The 16732-nt window shown below is 46.0% G+C and overlaps 1 protein-coding gene across 1 annotated transcript in view; it reads left to right on the top strand.

The window, feature by feature from the left end:
• LOC125427925 (advillin-like) overlaps window positions 1-14703 on the top strand; it is a 23389-nt gene extending 8686 nt beyond the window's left edge. The window contains exons 4-8 of the mRNA XM_048487493.1: window positions 2480-2685; window positions 5012-5090; window positions 8775-8873; window positions 12309-12462; window positions 14690-14703. Coding sequence (XP_048343450.1) covers window positions 2480-2685; window positions 5012-5090; window positions 8775-8873; window positions 12309-12462; window positions 14690-14703 — 552 coding nt within the window. The remainder of the gene's footprint in view (window positions 1-2479; window positions 2686-5011; window positions 5091-8774; window positions 8874-12308; window positions 12463-14689) is intronic.
• Window positions 14704-16732: the final 2029 nt, after the last annotated feature.

Here is a 16732-nt window from a genome sequence, read left to right as displayed (position 1 = left end):
CTGTTTTAAACCTGGTTTCAATACTTGTAAACCTGGGGCCGTCTTGGTCAGGGCTTAAACTTGTTTTAAACCTGGTTTAAACCTGGTTTTAGTACTTGTATGGGAGACCGCCAAGGAAACCCAAGGTTGTTATGCAGAGGGAGGCAAGGGCAAACCACCTCTGTTCTCTTGCCTTGGAAACCATATTTGGTTGCCCTAAGTCAGCTGCTTCTTGAATGGCTCTTTACATGCATCTACAAATTTGAAAACTACAGTGTCCAGTGGCTTCTAAAAACATACCCAGCAAAATGGGCGTGTGCCCAGTTTTCAAGGAAGACAAGTTGACAAGGTTGTGCCCCCTCCACAGTCAGACATCTTAATGTCACAGGTGAAGCTGCCCTCAGTTTCTCGACAGGAAAATTTAACATACAGCGGAACCTCGGTTTTCGTTGGTCATCCGTCCAAAAAGAATCGATGAAAACTGAAACTGATGAGAACCGAGGCACATTTTTCCATAGGAATCAATGTAAATCCAATGAATCCGTTCTAGGCACTCCAAAAAACATACCAAAAACACCCAACCTAAACTTGAATGTGTTTGGTGCTTTGGTTTGCTGCACAAATACAGAATCTGTCGGCTGTTGTGGGTTTTCTGGGGTGTGCGGTTGTGAAAGCCTATGACAATACACAGAATCTGTTCTTCGGCCCCCTGAAAAATATCAGATCAGAGAAGAGTTTTTTCACTCGCTCACTTCCATGTTTTCCCTTCCGCCATACTACGAGGTAGATATAACAACCTAGAAATGTGCAAAAGGGGGTGTTCATGTGGTGCAAATCAATTAGAAACATTAACTCACCAATTATTCCGTCGTCCTAAATCGGCAAGTATTAGAGTCAAATACTCTAGGTTGCTTTCTATGATACCTAGCGAGCTGGACGAACTAAGCAGACTATTGTTCTTATTAAATAATTTGGATGCTACATTCTATGAAATGGCTACGAACTTTCTGCTGGAAATATCCCACAAGCAACAGTATGTATGAATCAACTTAATTTGTTATATGTTGCAAGTTTGTACTTTGATGCGATTTAGATGTGATTTTATACTGTTTATGCCAAATAAAGGCTAAATGATAAAAAATATATATTTTTGTAAAACAAATACCGTTCTAGCAATCGAGGCTGAACTGAAGCTAGTGAAGAGCCCTGTATCATATATCAGAGGGAAGAGCCCTGTATCATATATTTTAAAATGTTGATACTAAAACTAGCATTTCTTTTCATTAGGAACTCCATGAGAAAGGGGGAGGGGGGATGAACCCTAACCCAATGTAATTCGTGAAAAGGAAATTGGATGACAAAGATTATTCATGTCCCAATCAGAGCACAAAGTAAATCAGCTGAAAAGGCAAGAGATGGCCCTTGGGGTCAAGGTGTCTTTAGGACAGACTATGAGTTGGTGTCAACAGTGGCGTATCTGCCTAGGGATAAGGGGTACCCCTTGTCCCCGGGCGCCACTCTTCTGGTCACGTGGGGGCGCAAAATCAGCCCCCCACGTGACCAAGAAGTCCTGCTGTCTCGTCATTTTCGCGTGCCTCGACCCCATCTGAGGCACGCAAAAACGACGAGACGGCAGGACTTCCTGCTGCCTCCAAGCCCCCTCAACCCTGCCCTGGACCCCCCTCCCTTCCACCCCTGCCGGCTGGGCTCCCAGCTGGCAGCCTGCAGTCTGCAGCCTGCAGTCTCCGGGCAGGCCAGAAGAGACTGCAGTCCTGGCCTCGGAGACCTTCTTTTATAAGCACTGAGGCCGGGGGTGGGGCTTGGGGAGCAGGAAGTCCCACCCCTTGCCCATGTCCATGGTGACATGGGTGGGGTCGAGGGCAGTGGGGGGGCGGAGCGGGGCAGAGCCTGGAAGGCGTCCTGGAGACAATTTGTCTCTGGGCGCCATTTACCCCAGGTACGCCTCTGGGTGTCAACGAGGAGCATATGTCACAGTGGTTGAGAAGTAGATGACTCCATGATCCCTTCTAAAATCTAAAGGACAATCTCCTCTCTTCTGTCCTGATGCACCAACTATGAGCCTTAGGCTGCCCTATGCTGGCTATTCCTGCAACTTAAGGAAGCTGTCCAGGCATTAACCAGATCCCATTCCTTTTCACCTCTGAGGAGATGAGGGAAGTGCCACCATTTTGTTTGCTTGGGCTTTTAATAGGGTATAAACTACAGACACATTTTTTTTGTGTGAGGGGGATTACCAGTCAGTTTTGTTTGTTTTAAAATTGTAACGTTTTAACTGAAACGTGTAAATTGCCTTGACAAAAGAGGTAAGGCAGGATCTTCTAAACAAATGGGTTGTGTTTGAAATCTACTGGGTTGAGGAACCAGGGAGGGAATTGAAGCCATTTGTCGCAACAATGCGTCCCTCCAAATGGAGGTCTGAGAAGACAGAAAAGAAAGTTTTGAACCAACCGTGCTAATCTATAGGCAATGTCTTCCCTAGGGTATGCTCCTTGCTAAAGATATCCGGGATCGAGAACGTGGGGGCCGGACAGAGATCGGGGTGGTGGAAGGCGACGAGGAAGAGGCCAGTCAGGACTTGATGAAGGTTTTGGAGAGTGAACTTGGAGAGAGGTTGCAAGAACTCAACCCTGCCATTTCCGATGAAGCAGTGGAGCAGCAGCAGCGAACCAGCATCTCTCTCTATCGGTCTGTGGAGAAGTCTTTACCGGGTGCACAAGAGAGGGCTGGCGCGTCTGGGTTGGGAAAAGCCTGCAGATTTGGGCATGGAGCTGGTCTAACCAGCAAAGTAACAGCCAGCTGGCCACCAGACATCTCCCCTCTGCTTGATACAGGGCAGGACGATACACTCACCAAACTCTAGGGCAGGGGTGTCCAACTCTGGCGCTTCAGATGTTCATGGGATGCTAGCTAGCCTCCAGGTAGGACCTGGGGTTCCCCCAGAATTAGCCTCCGGGGGGACCTGGGGTTCCCCCAGAATTAGCCTCCGGGGGGGACCTGGGGTCCCCCCAGAATTAGCCTCCGGGGGACCTGGGGTTCCCCCAGAATTAGCCTCCGGGGGGACCTGGGGTTCCCCCAGAATTAGCCTCCGGGGGGACCTGGGGTTCCCCCAGAATTAGCCTCCGGGGGACCTGGGGTTCCCCCAGAACTACTGAGATCAGTTTCCTTAAAGAAAATGGATGCTTTGGAAAGTGGCTTCTATGGCCTTGTACCCCACGGTGGTGTCTCTCCTTCCCAGATTCCATCTCCAAACCTCCAAGAGTTTCCCAAACTGGGTCTGGCAATCCTCCCCGCCCCCCTCCACTTTCCCCGACCAGTAAGCAGGGGGACCTGGCAATCCTATCAGTCCCCTTCACAGATCAACCCACACAATCCAAATTCTACAGTACTACCTTCAGGAATTCCTGAATAATCTTGCTAGGAGCTAAGGCAGCTCTAGTTCACACCTGAGGCCTTCCGGAAGTGGCTCTCCACAAAATTTTAATTGTAAAACAAAACAAAACAAAAGAATGCTCAGTTTCTTTAATGACTGCAGACGTTTCCTCGATTGGTAGTAACTGTTTGGATGAAGTCTCCTGACAGATCTGTTCTTAAATAAGAATCAGGAGAGACTCCCCCTCATTGAAGTGGGGCAGGGGCGAGGGTCCGTGTCTATCGAGTATATAGTACAAGATATTGGATGATATCTCCCCTGGGTGGCAAGTCTTGAACGGCTGATTCACACACACATGTGCTGGTCATTCAGTGGATGTACTACTTCAAGACTCGCAGCTGAGAGTACAACCACACAGCGAATGACGTGGTGTGAGGTGGCAATTAAAATGTGGTGTGCAGACTTTGATTTAGGAGGCCGACTTTACCCATACAAGTCATCACTTCATGTTACAGTCACTGTGCTATCAGTCACAGACCAGGAAAGGGATTTAGGCATCTTAGTTGATAGTTCCATGGGAATGTCAACTCAATGCATGGCAGCTGTGAAAAAGGCAAACTCTATCCTGGGGATAATTAGGAAAGGAGTTGATAATAAAACTGCAAGGATTGTCATGTCCTTATAGAAAGCAGTGGTGCGACCGCACTTGGAGTACTGTGTCCAGTTCTGGTCGCCGCATCTCAAAAAGGATATTGAGGAGATAGAAAAAGTGCAGAGAAGGGCAACAAGGATGATTGAGGGACTGGAGCACCTTCCCTATGAGGAGAGGCTGCAGCGTTTGGGACTCTTTAGTTTGGAGAGGAGGCGGCTGAGGGGGGATATGATTGAAGTCTACAAAATTATGCATGGGGTAGAAAATGTTGACAGAGAGAAATTTTTCTCTCTTTCTCACAATACTAGAACCAGGGGGCATACATTGAAAATGCTGGGGGGGAGAATTAGGACTAATAAAAGGAAACACTTCTTCACGCAACGTGTGATTAGTGTTTGGAATATGCTGCCACAGGAGGTGGTGATGGCCACTAACCTGGATAGCTTTAAAAGGGGCTTGGACAGATTTATGGAGGAGAAGTCAATCTATGGCTACCAATCCTGATCCTCCTTGATCTCAGATTGTAAATGCCTTAGCAGACCAGGTGCTCAGGAGCAGCAGCAGCAGCAGAAGGCCATTGCTTTCACATCCTGCATGTGAGCTCCCAAAGGCACCTGGTGGGCCACTGCGAGTAGCAGAATGCTGGACTAGATGGACTCTGGTCTGATCCAGCAGGCTAGTTCTTATGTTCTTCTGTTCTTAAAAAGAAACTTCAGGGAACTTCCCCCATTTAACCACTCATGGCTCAATTAAAAGAAATTCTGAAAAAGTTTAAAATAATGTTGGAACGGATGATGAGGGAGTGCGGGGCATCTATAAACTACCTTTTGTATGAGCCATGGAGAGTCAAACTGACCCCCTCCCCCGCAAATTAACATCTGCTTCCGGAGAGCCTTCTTACCACAATGGCCAGTTCTAAAATTCTAAAAATGTTGTTCAAATACCCCAAAGCATGACATGAATCTACTTCTTTCTCTATTTTTGTCTAGTGTCTCAGACTCTGAAGGGAAAATGCAGGTCACCGAAGAAGCCAGACGGCCCCTCGTTCAGGAGATGTTGAACAGTGATGTAAGCTCAAGATAGAGATGAAGCTATTTTAGGAGTCTCCTCGGCATGTCTAACTGTCTTAATTGTGGGAGTGCCACAGAACGACTGCCTTGTGAATCACAGCCATGAGCTCCGATTCTGAGTGTATTTGCAATCCGTGGAATTGATTAATGGATGTTATGACACATATTTTGCACGCATCATTTTTTGCCATGTCTACGTTGTGAAAATCAGCTGTGAAAAAGGCAAACTCTATGCTGGGGATCGTTAGGAAAGGAATTGAGAATAAAACTGCAAAGATTGTCATGCCCTTATAGAAAGCAGTGGTGCGACCGCACTTGGAGTACTGTGTCCAGTTCTGGTCGCCGCATCTCAAAAAGGATATTGAGGAGATAGAAAAAGTGCAGAGAAGGGCAACAAGGATGATTGAGGGACTGGAGCACCTTCCCTATGAGGAGAGGCTGCAGCATTTGGGACTCTTTAGTTTTGAGAGGAGACGGCTGAGGGGGGATATGATTGAAGTCTACAAAATTATGCATGGGGTAGAAAATGTTGACAGAGAGAAATTTTTCTCTCTTTCTCACAATACTAGAACCAGGGGACATTCATTGAAAATGCTGGGGGGAAGAATTAGGACTAATAAAAGGAAACACTTCTTCACGCAACGTGTGATTGGTGTTTGGAATATGCTGCCACAGGAGGTGGTGATGGCCACTCACCTGGATAGCTTTAAAAGGGGCTTGGACAGATTTATGGAGGAGAAGTCGATTTATGGCTACCAATCTTGATCCTCTTTGATCTGAGATTGCAAATGCCTTAACAGACCAGGTGCTCGGGAGCAACAGCCGCAGAAGGCCATTGCTTTCACCTCCTGCATGTGAGCTCCCAAAGGCACCTGGTGGGCCACTGCAAGTAGCAGAGAGCTGGACTAGATGGACTCTGGTCTGATCCAGCTGGCTTGTTCTCATGTTCTTATGTTCTTACGTTAGAGAATTAAATAGTCTCTCTCCTAAAGAAAACTGGGAAGCGTAGTTTCCTGAGAGGACTAAGGATCTCTCGCAGACTGGAGCTTTACCAAGTTACAACTCTGAGGGTGAGAAGAGCTGTAGCAATTAATCTTATATAAAAACAGATATAAGTTTGTCATTGCAATGAAAACCTGTGTCTTTCTTCTGGTTCCCCCACATTCTGGTTTGTGGTGGTAGCAGAATAGGCCATCAGGGAGAACAAATTTGGGTGGGTTCCACAGCCGCTGTGAATTGGATCCTACCATTTTTTCACGGGTGAAGCAGAGGAAACCTCTGTGGGAAACCTTCAGCAAGTGGTGATGTTACCCCAGATAGAGGGAACAGGATAAGTTACCCAATTCAGATTTAGAGAATCAAAGAGACAGACAAAGAAAATGATTTCAAGAAGTTATTTATTTATTTATTTATTTTATGAGGCTTTTATACCGCCCCATCCCCGAAGGGCTCTGGGCGGTGTACAGCAGGTAAAAGCAACAACACAGAATTAAAACGTTAACAGCAGCGAACAATATTTAACAAAGAAATAGGAATACAAGTGGCGTCCAGCAGCTTAATTTTAAAATTCCCTCCCCACCCCCACCCCACCCCCCAGAGGGAGGCATAGTGGTCTCATTGGTTGGCAAACGACCCAGATGTCAGGGTCGGACGAGGGCCAGGAGGGCCAGGATGGGGGGCACCACATCAGCGGCCAGTGCCTCCAAAGGCCCGGTGGAACAGCTCCGTCTTACAGGCCCTGCGGAACTCACTGAGGTCCCGCAGGGCCCGGACCGCTGGAGGGAGAGCGTTCCACCAGGCCGGGGCCAGAGCCGTAAAGGCCCTGGCCCGCGTGGAGGCCAGCCGCATCATTGAGGGGCCAGGGACCACCAGTAAATTGGCCTCAACCGAACGGAGAGGCCGTGCAGGGACATACGGGGTGATGCGGTTAGTTAGTAAGTTTATTAGAAAGGAACAGGTTGCAATAGCACTCTGGGAGGAAAGACTCAACTTCGGCTTTGGGGACCGTCCCTTTTATAGAAAAGTATCACATGCTAAGTCATTAAATTCCGATACATCACAGAATTCTTGACACCTCAGGGTCAATTACAGGACAATCCTTAAACAATTTTCCACTTTATTAAAACAACTTTCTCTCGAAACTTCTCGACCCTCGGCACCATCCCAGTGCCCCTACCTTCACCCTCTTAGATGGATGGTAAAACACAGAATCTGACAGGAGGAATGCACTGAGAGAGGCAAGTGTATTCCTAACTAATAATATGTGTCCCCTTTAACTTAGTTCCCTTTCTCCGACCTTGGTTCAGTCAGGAGGATTTACTGCTGAACACTTTGGCTGGTGTACCCTTAAAGGCCTCCTTTTGTTATGTGTTAGGGGCTTCTTTTAGGCTATGTTTTACCTATGCCTTTAGAGTCTGCTGAATCAGCAGAAAGTGTAGACATCCATGTTGTCTAGCTCTCCGCCATCCAGCTCAAGTTGAGAGCTGAAGGCCTTTCCACAATGAGCAACTCAAAATAGCTAGTATAACATAGGAATAAGCATATCATAATTATTGAATATAAGTGAGTAATAAATGCCACTAAATATGACTAAATGTGATTAAATGCAATTATACTTTCAGTGCTAACAGTGACAACACAGGGAATCTCTGCATCAGCACCAAATGATAGGCATCACTTTAAAAAGGAGATCAACAAACTTCAGTCAGGCAGCAGGTGGGGAGGAAAAGCCTGACGTGGTTTATTTTCCTGCACTGTGCAGAATTCAAAAGCCAAAACTATTATTTTTTAAATGACTGCAAGAGGTTTTAAATGGTCTTTGTGGAATGGGCCAGTTAGTTTCCAGGCTAAATATCTTCATGGCAGCATCAGATTAGATAGCCCTCCCAGCAATATGTTTTGTGTGAAGTATCTTCTCATCTTACCTAAACGGATGCTTAAAAGGGAGGGAACAAATAAAGGATTTCTTGGGTGCTGTGTGGTTTCCGGGCTGTCTGGCCGTGTTCTAGCAGCATTCTCTCCTGACGTTTCGCCTGCATCTGTGGCTGGCATCTTCAGAGGATCTGATGTTGGGAAAGCAAGTGGAGTATATATATCTGTTGGAGTGTCCAGGGTGGGTGGAGAAACATAGTCTGTGAGTAACAAAGAAGGCAACCAGGTCAATAGTTGAGGGCATCTGAATAGAAGTATGAGTAACAATGAAGACTATAGCATGGGAGTGTCAATGGAGATAACAAGGAGATAACAAGGTGGGAGCATCTGAATAGAAGTATCCTGGCCTTTGTTTCTTTTGTCTGTGGTCATCCTGTGTTTGTGTGGAGCTGGTTAGACACTGTCTTGACTCTAGTATTTTTCAACACTGGCAGCCAAGTTCTGTTCATTTTCATAGTTTCTTCCTTCCTCTTAAAATTGTCCATGTGCTTATGGATTTCAATGGCTTCTCTGTGTAGTCTGACGTAGTGGCTTTCAGAGTGGTCCAGAATTTCTGTTTTTTCAAATAATATTCTATGTCCAGGTTGGTTTATCATGTGTTCTGCTATTGCTGATTTTTCATGTGAAAGCCTTCGACAATACAATAAAGGATTTCCTCATTTTCACCTGTTCCCCGGGGGAGCATACTATGAAGCCAGTTAGGGACTATGGGAGGCTATTCATACTGTCATTTCCTCCTTTTCCCCCACAGGACTGTTACATTCTGGATCATGGTGGTATGAAAATCTATGTATGGAAGGGGAAAGGTGCCACTAAAGTGGAGAAGCAAACAGCCATGTCGAAGGCCTTGGTATGGCATGAACATCCAACCAAATCTTGTTTTATTCTTTTAAAATTGGTTTTGATTGTGGTTTGAATGTATTTGTATGGAAAATGCTCAGAATGCCAGGGAGTGGGAAGTATAAATATCATTTTTAAAGATTTACTGTTAATTGCATTTGAGCCAATTTCATAGTCTAACTACCAGAGGAGTGTGGTGGGAAAATGGCACCATTCCCTGAACGCCCCCCTCTATGCCAGGGGGCGGGGCTCAGAGGGGTGGGGCCCCACCCCCCAGGTCTTGCCCCAGCTCCCAGCTCCTTTGCTTTTATAAGCACGGGGGTGGGCCTGGGGAGAGGGGCAGAGTTTGGGGAGGGAGCTCAGAGGGAATGTGATGTCATAGTGTCTATGCTCTGAGGCTGCCATTTCCTCCAGGAGAGCTCCAGACCCCACCTGGAGGTTGGCAATTATAGCCACAAAGGAAAAAATTCAGCCCCCCCCCCCCCCCCGAGGTGACCTAAGTGGGCCACATCTTGGAAACAGGTTTGTGGCCTGGGCTGATACCACTTTGGTGCCTCAAGCCATGGTGAGGTTTGAAGGGCAACAGGTATATTTAGAATATACTAGCGGACCCGGCCACGCGTTGCTGTGGCTCAGTCTGGTGAAGTGGAAAAGAAAGAAAAGGGGAAGCGAACAGTTCGAACATGTGTCATTGCACAATGCTTGCAAGGGAAGGGAGGGGCAAGGAACCCATCACTCCCCTCCCTCTCTCCCGTTCCCTTGCATGGCACCCCGCCCCGTCCTGTCCCTCCCTAACGTTCCTCTTCCTCTGCTAGGATGGGTGGGCCATGTCCAGGTGGCGGACCCTGTCTCTTTCACTCCCTTCCCTTGCAGGCGAATTACCTAGCTTAAAACATGCTGGGAGGCATGAGCTATGTTGTGTTCAAATTTCAGAGCGTTTGGTCCAGCAAACCCCCGGACCCTCCCTTACCTTCCCCTTCCTCCGCTAGGGTGGGTCGGCCATGTCCAGATGGCAGACCCCATCCCTTTCACTCCAGATGGCAGCGGTTTTCCCTTGTATCAGAGGGTGTTGCTTTGATGGCCAGCAGATGGCGCTGTTGCAGAACAGAACTGTGGTTCCAACTGCCACAGGTGTGGCATGTACACAATAACTGGCACAGTTGTGACATGTACACAACAGGAGGTATGGAAACAGTATGGAAACCTGGCCGCACGCGAATGTGACATTGTGTGAAAATTTCAAAGCAATCGGTCCAGTAGTTTGGGAGATTACCTGTCAGTAGAAAAACGCACTGATAGATTTATATATATATACTAGCATGCCAGGCCACGCGTTGCTGTGGCTGAGTCTGGTGAAGTGGAAAAGGAAGAAAAGGGGAAGCGAACGGTTCGAACATGTGTCATTGCACAATGATTGCAAGGGAGGGGAGAGGCAAGGGGCCCCTCGCTCCCCTCCCTCTCTCCCGTTCCCTTGCATGGCAACCCTGCAGGTCCCTCTCTAACGTTCCCCTTCCTCTGCTAGGGTGAGTGGGCCATGTCCAGGTGGGCTGGTCCTGTCTCACTCCCTTCCCTTGCAGGTGAATTATCTAGCGTAAGACACGTTGGGAGGCATGAGCTACGTTGTGTTCAAATTTCAGAGCGTTTGGTCCAGCAAACCCCTGGACCCTCCCTCACCTTCCCCTTCCTCCACTAGGGTGGGTGGGTCATGTGCAGATAGCCCGCCCCATCCCTTTCACTCCATAAGGCAGTGGTTTTCAAGGAAGGCATGGTTGTTTCCCTTGTATCAGAGGGTGTTGCTTTGATGGCCAGCAGATGGCAGTGTTGCGGAACAGAACTGTGGTTCCAACTGTCACAAATGTGGCATGTACACAATAACTGGCACAGTTGTGACATGTACACAACAGCAGGTGTGGAAACAGTATGAAAACCTGGCCGTACGTGAATGCGACGTTGTGTGAAAATTTCAAAGCAATCGGTCCAGTATTTTGGGAGATTACCTGTCAGCAGGAAAACGAACTGATAGATTTTTATATATAGATTATTTATTTATTTATTTATTTATTTATTTATTTATTCTTTCTTTCGATTTTTATACCGCCCTATCCCCAAGGGGCTCCGATTTTTATACCACCCAATCCCCAAGGGGCTATCCTGTCAAGCAGAGTAATGAGCAGAAATGTGGATTCTGCGGCACGTCCAGTTAGAATAGTTTATCTCTCAAAAGGCCAGCTGTTTTACCTCAGAAGTTCATAGACATAAGGAGAACTTTACTTAACTGAGAGAGAAAACACATACACAGACACACATTAACAAAGTATCACATATATAGTTACGTGCACAACTCATAGTTTGTTACAGTTTGGTTGCAATACAATATCTTTTAGTCAGAGCACTTTTACATAGCATTTGGTTTACATCAGTACAGAGAACATCTTTTCAGGAAGCCCACCTGACGTCTCACACGGCAAAGTGTGTATGTGTTTTACTTCCACTCGTATTACCTACCAGTATTACCTATTTACTGTTTTCAGCAGCAGTGGCATAGGAGGTTTCAGCAGCAGCAGTGGCGTAGGAGGTTAAGAGCTTGTGTATCTAATCTGGAGGAACTGGGTTTGATTCCCAGCTCTGCCGCTTGAGTTGTGAAGGATTATCTGGGGAATTCAGATTAGCCTGTACACTCCCACACACGCCAGCTGGGTGACCTTGGGCTAGTCACGGCTCCACGGAGCTCTCTCAGCCCACCCACCTCACAGGGTGTTTGTTGTGAGGGGGGAAGGGCAAGGAGATTGTCAGCCCCTTTGAGTCTCCTGCAGGAGAGAAAGGGGGGATATAAATCCAAACTCTTCTTCTTCTTCTTCTAAAAACTGCACTCTCTGCAGGCCAAAAATGGAAAAACATTGAAAATACAAAAAAATCCCACGAACGAACCTGCAGTTTTTGCACCCCCCACAAGGCGGTGCCCTGGGCAACTGACCACTTTGCCCAATGGGAGGAACACCTCTGAGCAGGACCCACTGAGCTCTGCCATTGTTTTCTAGAGCCCGTTGTATTTTTCACCACAATGGGCTTTATTGCTAGTATTGAAATAAGTGTCATTAGTCTTTAAGTGCCACTGGACTTTTGTTTTAATTTTGTTGTGATAACTAACACAGCCACCCCTTTGCAATCTGCAGAGATCAAAACTGTTCAGTGACTAGCACTGGGCCTATGACTGTGCCCTTTCGCATGAATAAAGTTGCTTAAACTGATTTGTTTTGGACTTTTTTTGCATTACTGCTCAAAAAGTGTGTGTATTTGATAACAAACAAGCTATATTTCACTGCTGTTGTCAGTTAGAAAAATGATGTGGACAACTCAACATGTGGATGTTCTTGAATGCTTCTCTGTGATACAATCGCTATGCATTGTTTCAGCAGACCATGCAATCATTGTTGGTTCCCTACAGGAATTCATGAAGATGCAAGGATACCCTTACAGCACCAACATAGAGACTGCGCATGATGGATCAGAGTCAGCCATGTTCAAGCAGCTGTTCCAGAAGTGGACCGTCCGAGACCAGACAGTGGGGCTAGGAAAGACCTATACTGTTGGCCAGATTGGTAAGGAAGATCCTGTTGCCAGGATGCACAGTTCCTGCAGAGTGTGGGATACGATCTGACATCTCCTACATTTGGGTCCCTGACAAGCTTGTATTTATTTACGAAATTTATACCCTAGCTTCCTGCCCTCATCAGGCCCACCAAAGCTTGGATGGTGTTGGGAAGTACCGTATATACTCGCGTATAAGTCGACCCGCATATAAGTCGAGGCACCTAAGTTTACCACAAAAAACTGGGAAAACTTATTGACTCGCGTATAAGTCGAGGGTGGGAAATGCAGCAGCTGCTGGTAAATTTCAAAAATAAAAATAGATGCCAATAAAATGACATCAGTTGAGGCATCAGTAGGTTAAATGTTTTTAAACAGTAAACTGGCTCTGTAAGTGGAAAAGAGGGTCAACAAGAACAATATGGTATCAACAATAACTTTAAAAGTACAAAAACCTTAGCTCAACCAGCAACCAAGCTAAAACACATTTAAAATCCTCCAAAACTGGATTCCTCATCATCATCTGTATGTCCAAATGTAACCCAACTTAGATTTTAAGAGGGATATTATCAGAAATGGAAAATCTACTATTAGCTTCCATTGTAAACAATGGGGGATGGGGCATCCCCTTTGGGGGTCAATAACTTTGGATTCCCTGACCCAAACTTCACCAAACCTGGCTGGTATCATAAAGAGACTCTCCTGATGAGACCAGCCAGGTTTGGTGAAGTTTGGTTCAGAGAGTCCAAAGTTATGGAGTAGCCCCATCTACTAATAGCTCCCATTGAAAACAATGGGGAATGGGGGCACCTCATTTGGGGGTCCATAACTTTGGACCCCCTGAACCAAACTTTACCAAACTTGGCTGGTATCATCAGGAGTGTCTTCTGAGGGTACCCTGAAATTTTGGTGCCACTAGCATAAAAACTGCGCCCCCTGCTCACCGGCAAAGTAAAACACACAAAAATTTTAATGACCCACATATAAGTCGAGGGGAGCTTTTTCAGCATTAAAAATGTGCTGAAAAATTCGACTTATACATGAGTATATACGGTAGGTTTATTTTCCTTGCTTCTCCCAGCATTGTGGTGTTTCTGTGCACCTCCTAGATTTCCCTCATCTTTTGTGCATTCTTTCCCCAAACTGTTTTGTTATGATTCTTTTTGAGATGGGGGAAAAATCATAGCAAAACTGGGGCAGCCCCTATGTGGACAGGCAAGTCTAGATCTTCTTGGTCCAGCCCATATGGTGGCCATTTTATCTGCATTCGTCCTCCACTGCACCCTCCACCACCACAGGGGATTTTTAGTCCTTTTTTAAAAAACAATAATGTTTATTAGATTTTACATGGCATACACAAACATAAGAATAATAGCATTTTGTTGTTTTAAAAAAAACAGAGTTAAGAGGTTTACTTATTGGTTTCCCCTATTTGGGGATTGTCGTCCTCTGTTAGCTCTACTTACCTTGATCAGTTTAGGCTTCAACCAATCGTTGTTATACATCTCAGAAATCCAACCGAATAACACATACTAGCTTAATTGTTTATAATAAAATAACTTTTTACAATGTTTCCATTCCTTTAACACAGGGGTCCCCAAACTAAGGCCCGGGGGCCAAATGTGGCCCCCTGAAGGCATTTATCCGGCCCGCCAGGCATGGCAGCGATGGCTCCATTCATGTGCAGTGGGGGCTCGAGGGAGAGGAGGAACTGGCCCCAACGGCCGTTGATTGCAATTACATGATGGCACCCCCAAATCTCCATGCATTTTCTGACCCAGAGTTGGAAACCTTACATGTGGCAACGCCTGCTCCGCCCTTCCCTCTCGGCTACTCCATGTGTTGCTCTCAGGCTTTCTGTTCCGCCTCACTCCCATTGGCATCAGCCAGGCTGGCGAATCGCTCGCTGGCTGCTAGGGAGGAAGAACCCAGGAAGATACCTGATCCTGGGTTAGATGGAATGCTTCATTGGGAAAGTTCTGCTTTTTTTTTTTTTACAGGGGAAGGTATTCCACAGGCTCCCCAACAATATTTGGAGCCCACCCTGTACTTGACATACTTTGGTCACTGTTCTAAAAATAGACCATGACAGAAAGGCTGAAAGGTGAAATCAAACATTTTACAATCATTTGTGCATAGGAATTTGTTCATAGTTTTTTTTAGTCCGGCCCTCCAACAGTCTGAGGGGCAGTGAACTGGCCCCCTGTTTTAAAAGTTTGGGGACCCCTGCTTTAACAGAACAGGAAGAGTAAAAAAGAATCAGTTTACAAAAGTGAGGAAGGTACAACCCTCTCTCAATCCTTTAATGTACTTGAGAGGAGGTCCTGAAGAATTCCTTCAATAAGTGTACTTAAGTTGCAATTTCCCCGTCATCAAGTCTAGGTCCATGTAGGTCCATAGTTTTACATACCAGTCCTGGAGAGTAGGTATTTGCAGTAGTTTCCAATATTTGGCTATTTCCATGTGGGCCGATGAAGCTATATAAGTCAGTAATTTTGAATGACAAGATAGATTTTTATCATTATTATTATTATTATTATTATTATTATTATTATTATTATTATTATTATTATTATTATTATTATTATTATTATTATTATTATTATTATTATTATTTTATTAGACTTAATAGACCGCCCAACCCCCGAAGGGCTCTGGGCGGTGTACAATGAGACATAAAACAAATACAATATAAGGTCTCATAAATACAATATAACGATAAAACATTAAAATACATTATAGCAGCAATTCCAAAAATTACAAATAAAAATACATGCCCAGAGGCATGCACAGATGGCGCCCAACCCAAAGGCCAGGAGGGCCAGCATTGCCCAGAAATGGATGGTATCAGCGATCAGGCAATGTTGAAGATGGTAAAACTGTCGTGGGGGCTACAGAGGGGGCAGGCAGTCTGCGGCTGGCATCCCCAAAGGCCCGGTGGAATAACTCGGTCTTACAGGCCCTGCGGAACTCACCAAGGTCCCGCAGGGCCCGGACAGCAGATGGTAAAGCATTCCACCAGGACGGGGCCAGGGCTGTAAAGGCCCTGGCCCGGGTAGAGGCCAGCCGTATCGATGAGGGGCAGGGGACTACCAGCAAATTGGCCTCTGCAGAACGCAGAGGCCTATTTGGGACATATGGGGTCAGTAGATAGACTTCTGGCAACATTTCAAATTTTAATTTCAATATTTGTTGAGTTTTCTTATGTAATTTTTTCCAAAATGTTTGTATTTTTTTTACACGTCCTTTTTGAAAGATGAAATTGACCTGTTATGGTAATATCTTAATTATCTGTTGTCCAAACTCCCAACTTCCATGTTTTAGAAAAGTAAGGGTGTAGTGCAGGGGTTTCCCAACGTGATGCCCAGGAGCCATGCTACTCAGTGACACCTTTCCTTGCCAAGTGTTTTTAGAAAGTGGGCAGGGCTAGGTGGGGCTTTTGCTAGGCATAACTTCCGACTGGCCATCGGAGATCTGATTGCTGTGCAGAGCTTTAAAACGTTTGCTTCAGCAGAAGCTGCCGCCAGCATAAAATTACAGGAAAGGGGGGGGGGGGGATCTAAAAGAAGGAAATCTAAATAGACATAAACAAACATAACAATAATCTAAAAAAAAACAATTATAATCATATAATTAAGTGTTCAATGGATCTGCAGTTATTATCTTGTAAGCTTCTTACAGCCCCATGCAAATGCGGAGGTATCAGGACACAGTGCTGGTACAGCGCGCGGACACACACACACACACACCCCTCCAATAGGATTTTCTGGCAATGCAGAGAACTCAGAAAAGCCCCGAAGCTCCCTTGCCATCAGAAAGCCCCAGATGTCCAAGGGCTAGTGCACTGTGCAACTGACCCTAAACCCCAGAGGAAGCCAACTAATGTTGGCTCTGCCCAGTGGTTGGATTCAGCAGGCAGAACCGGTTGTTAAAATGGTGGGCAGTTTAAAAATCTAATTAATAGATAGATATATTGTCGAAGGCTTTCACGGCCGGAATCACTTGGGTGCTGTGTGGTTTCCGGGCTGTATGGCCGTGTTCTAGCAGCATTCTCTCCTGACGTTTCGCCTGCATCTGTGGCTGGCATCTTCAGAGGATCTGATGTTGGGAAAGCAAGTGGAGTATATATCTGTTGGAGTGTCCAGGGTGGGTGGAGAAACCTTGTCTGTGAGTAACAAAGAAGGCAACCAGGTCAATAGTTGAGGGCATCTGAATAGAAGTATGAGTAACAATGAAGACTATAGCATGGGCGTAACACTGGAGATAGCAAGGTCACTGGAG

Source organism: Sphaerodactylus townsendi, linkage group LG03 (assembly GCF_021028975.2).
Source record: "Sphaerodactylus townsendi isolate TG3544 linkage group LG03, MPM_Stown_v2.3, whole genome shotgun sequence".
NCBI classification, from domain to species: Eukaryota; Metazoa; Chordata; class Lepidosauria; order Squamata; family Sphaerodactylidae; genus Sphaerodactylus; species Sphaerodactylus townsendi.
This window is presented reverse-complemented; position numbering and strand designations above follow the sequence as displayed.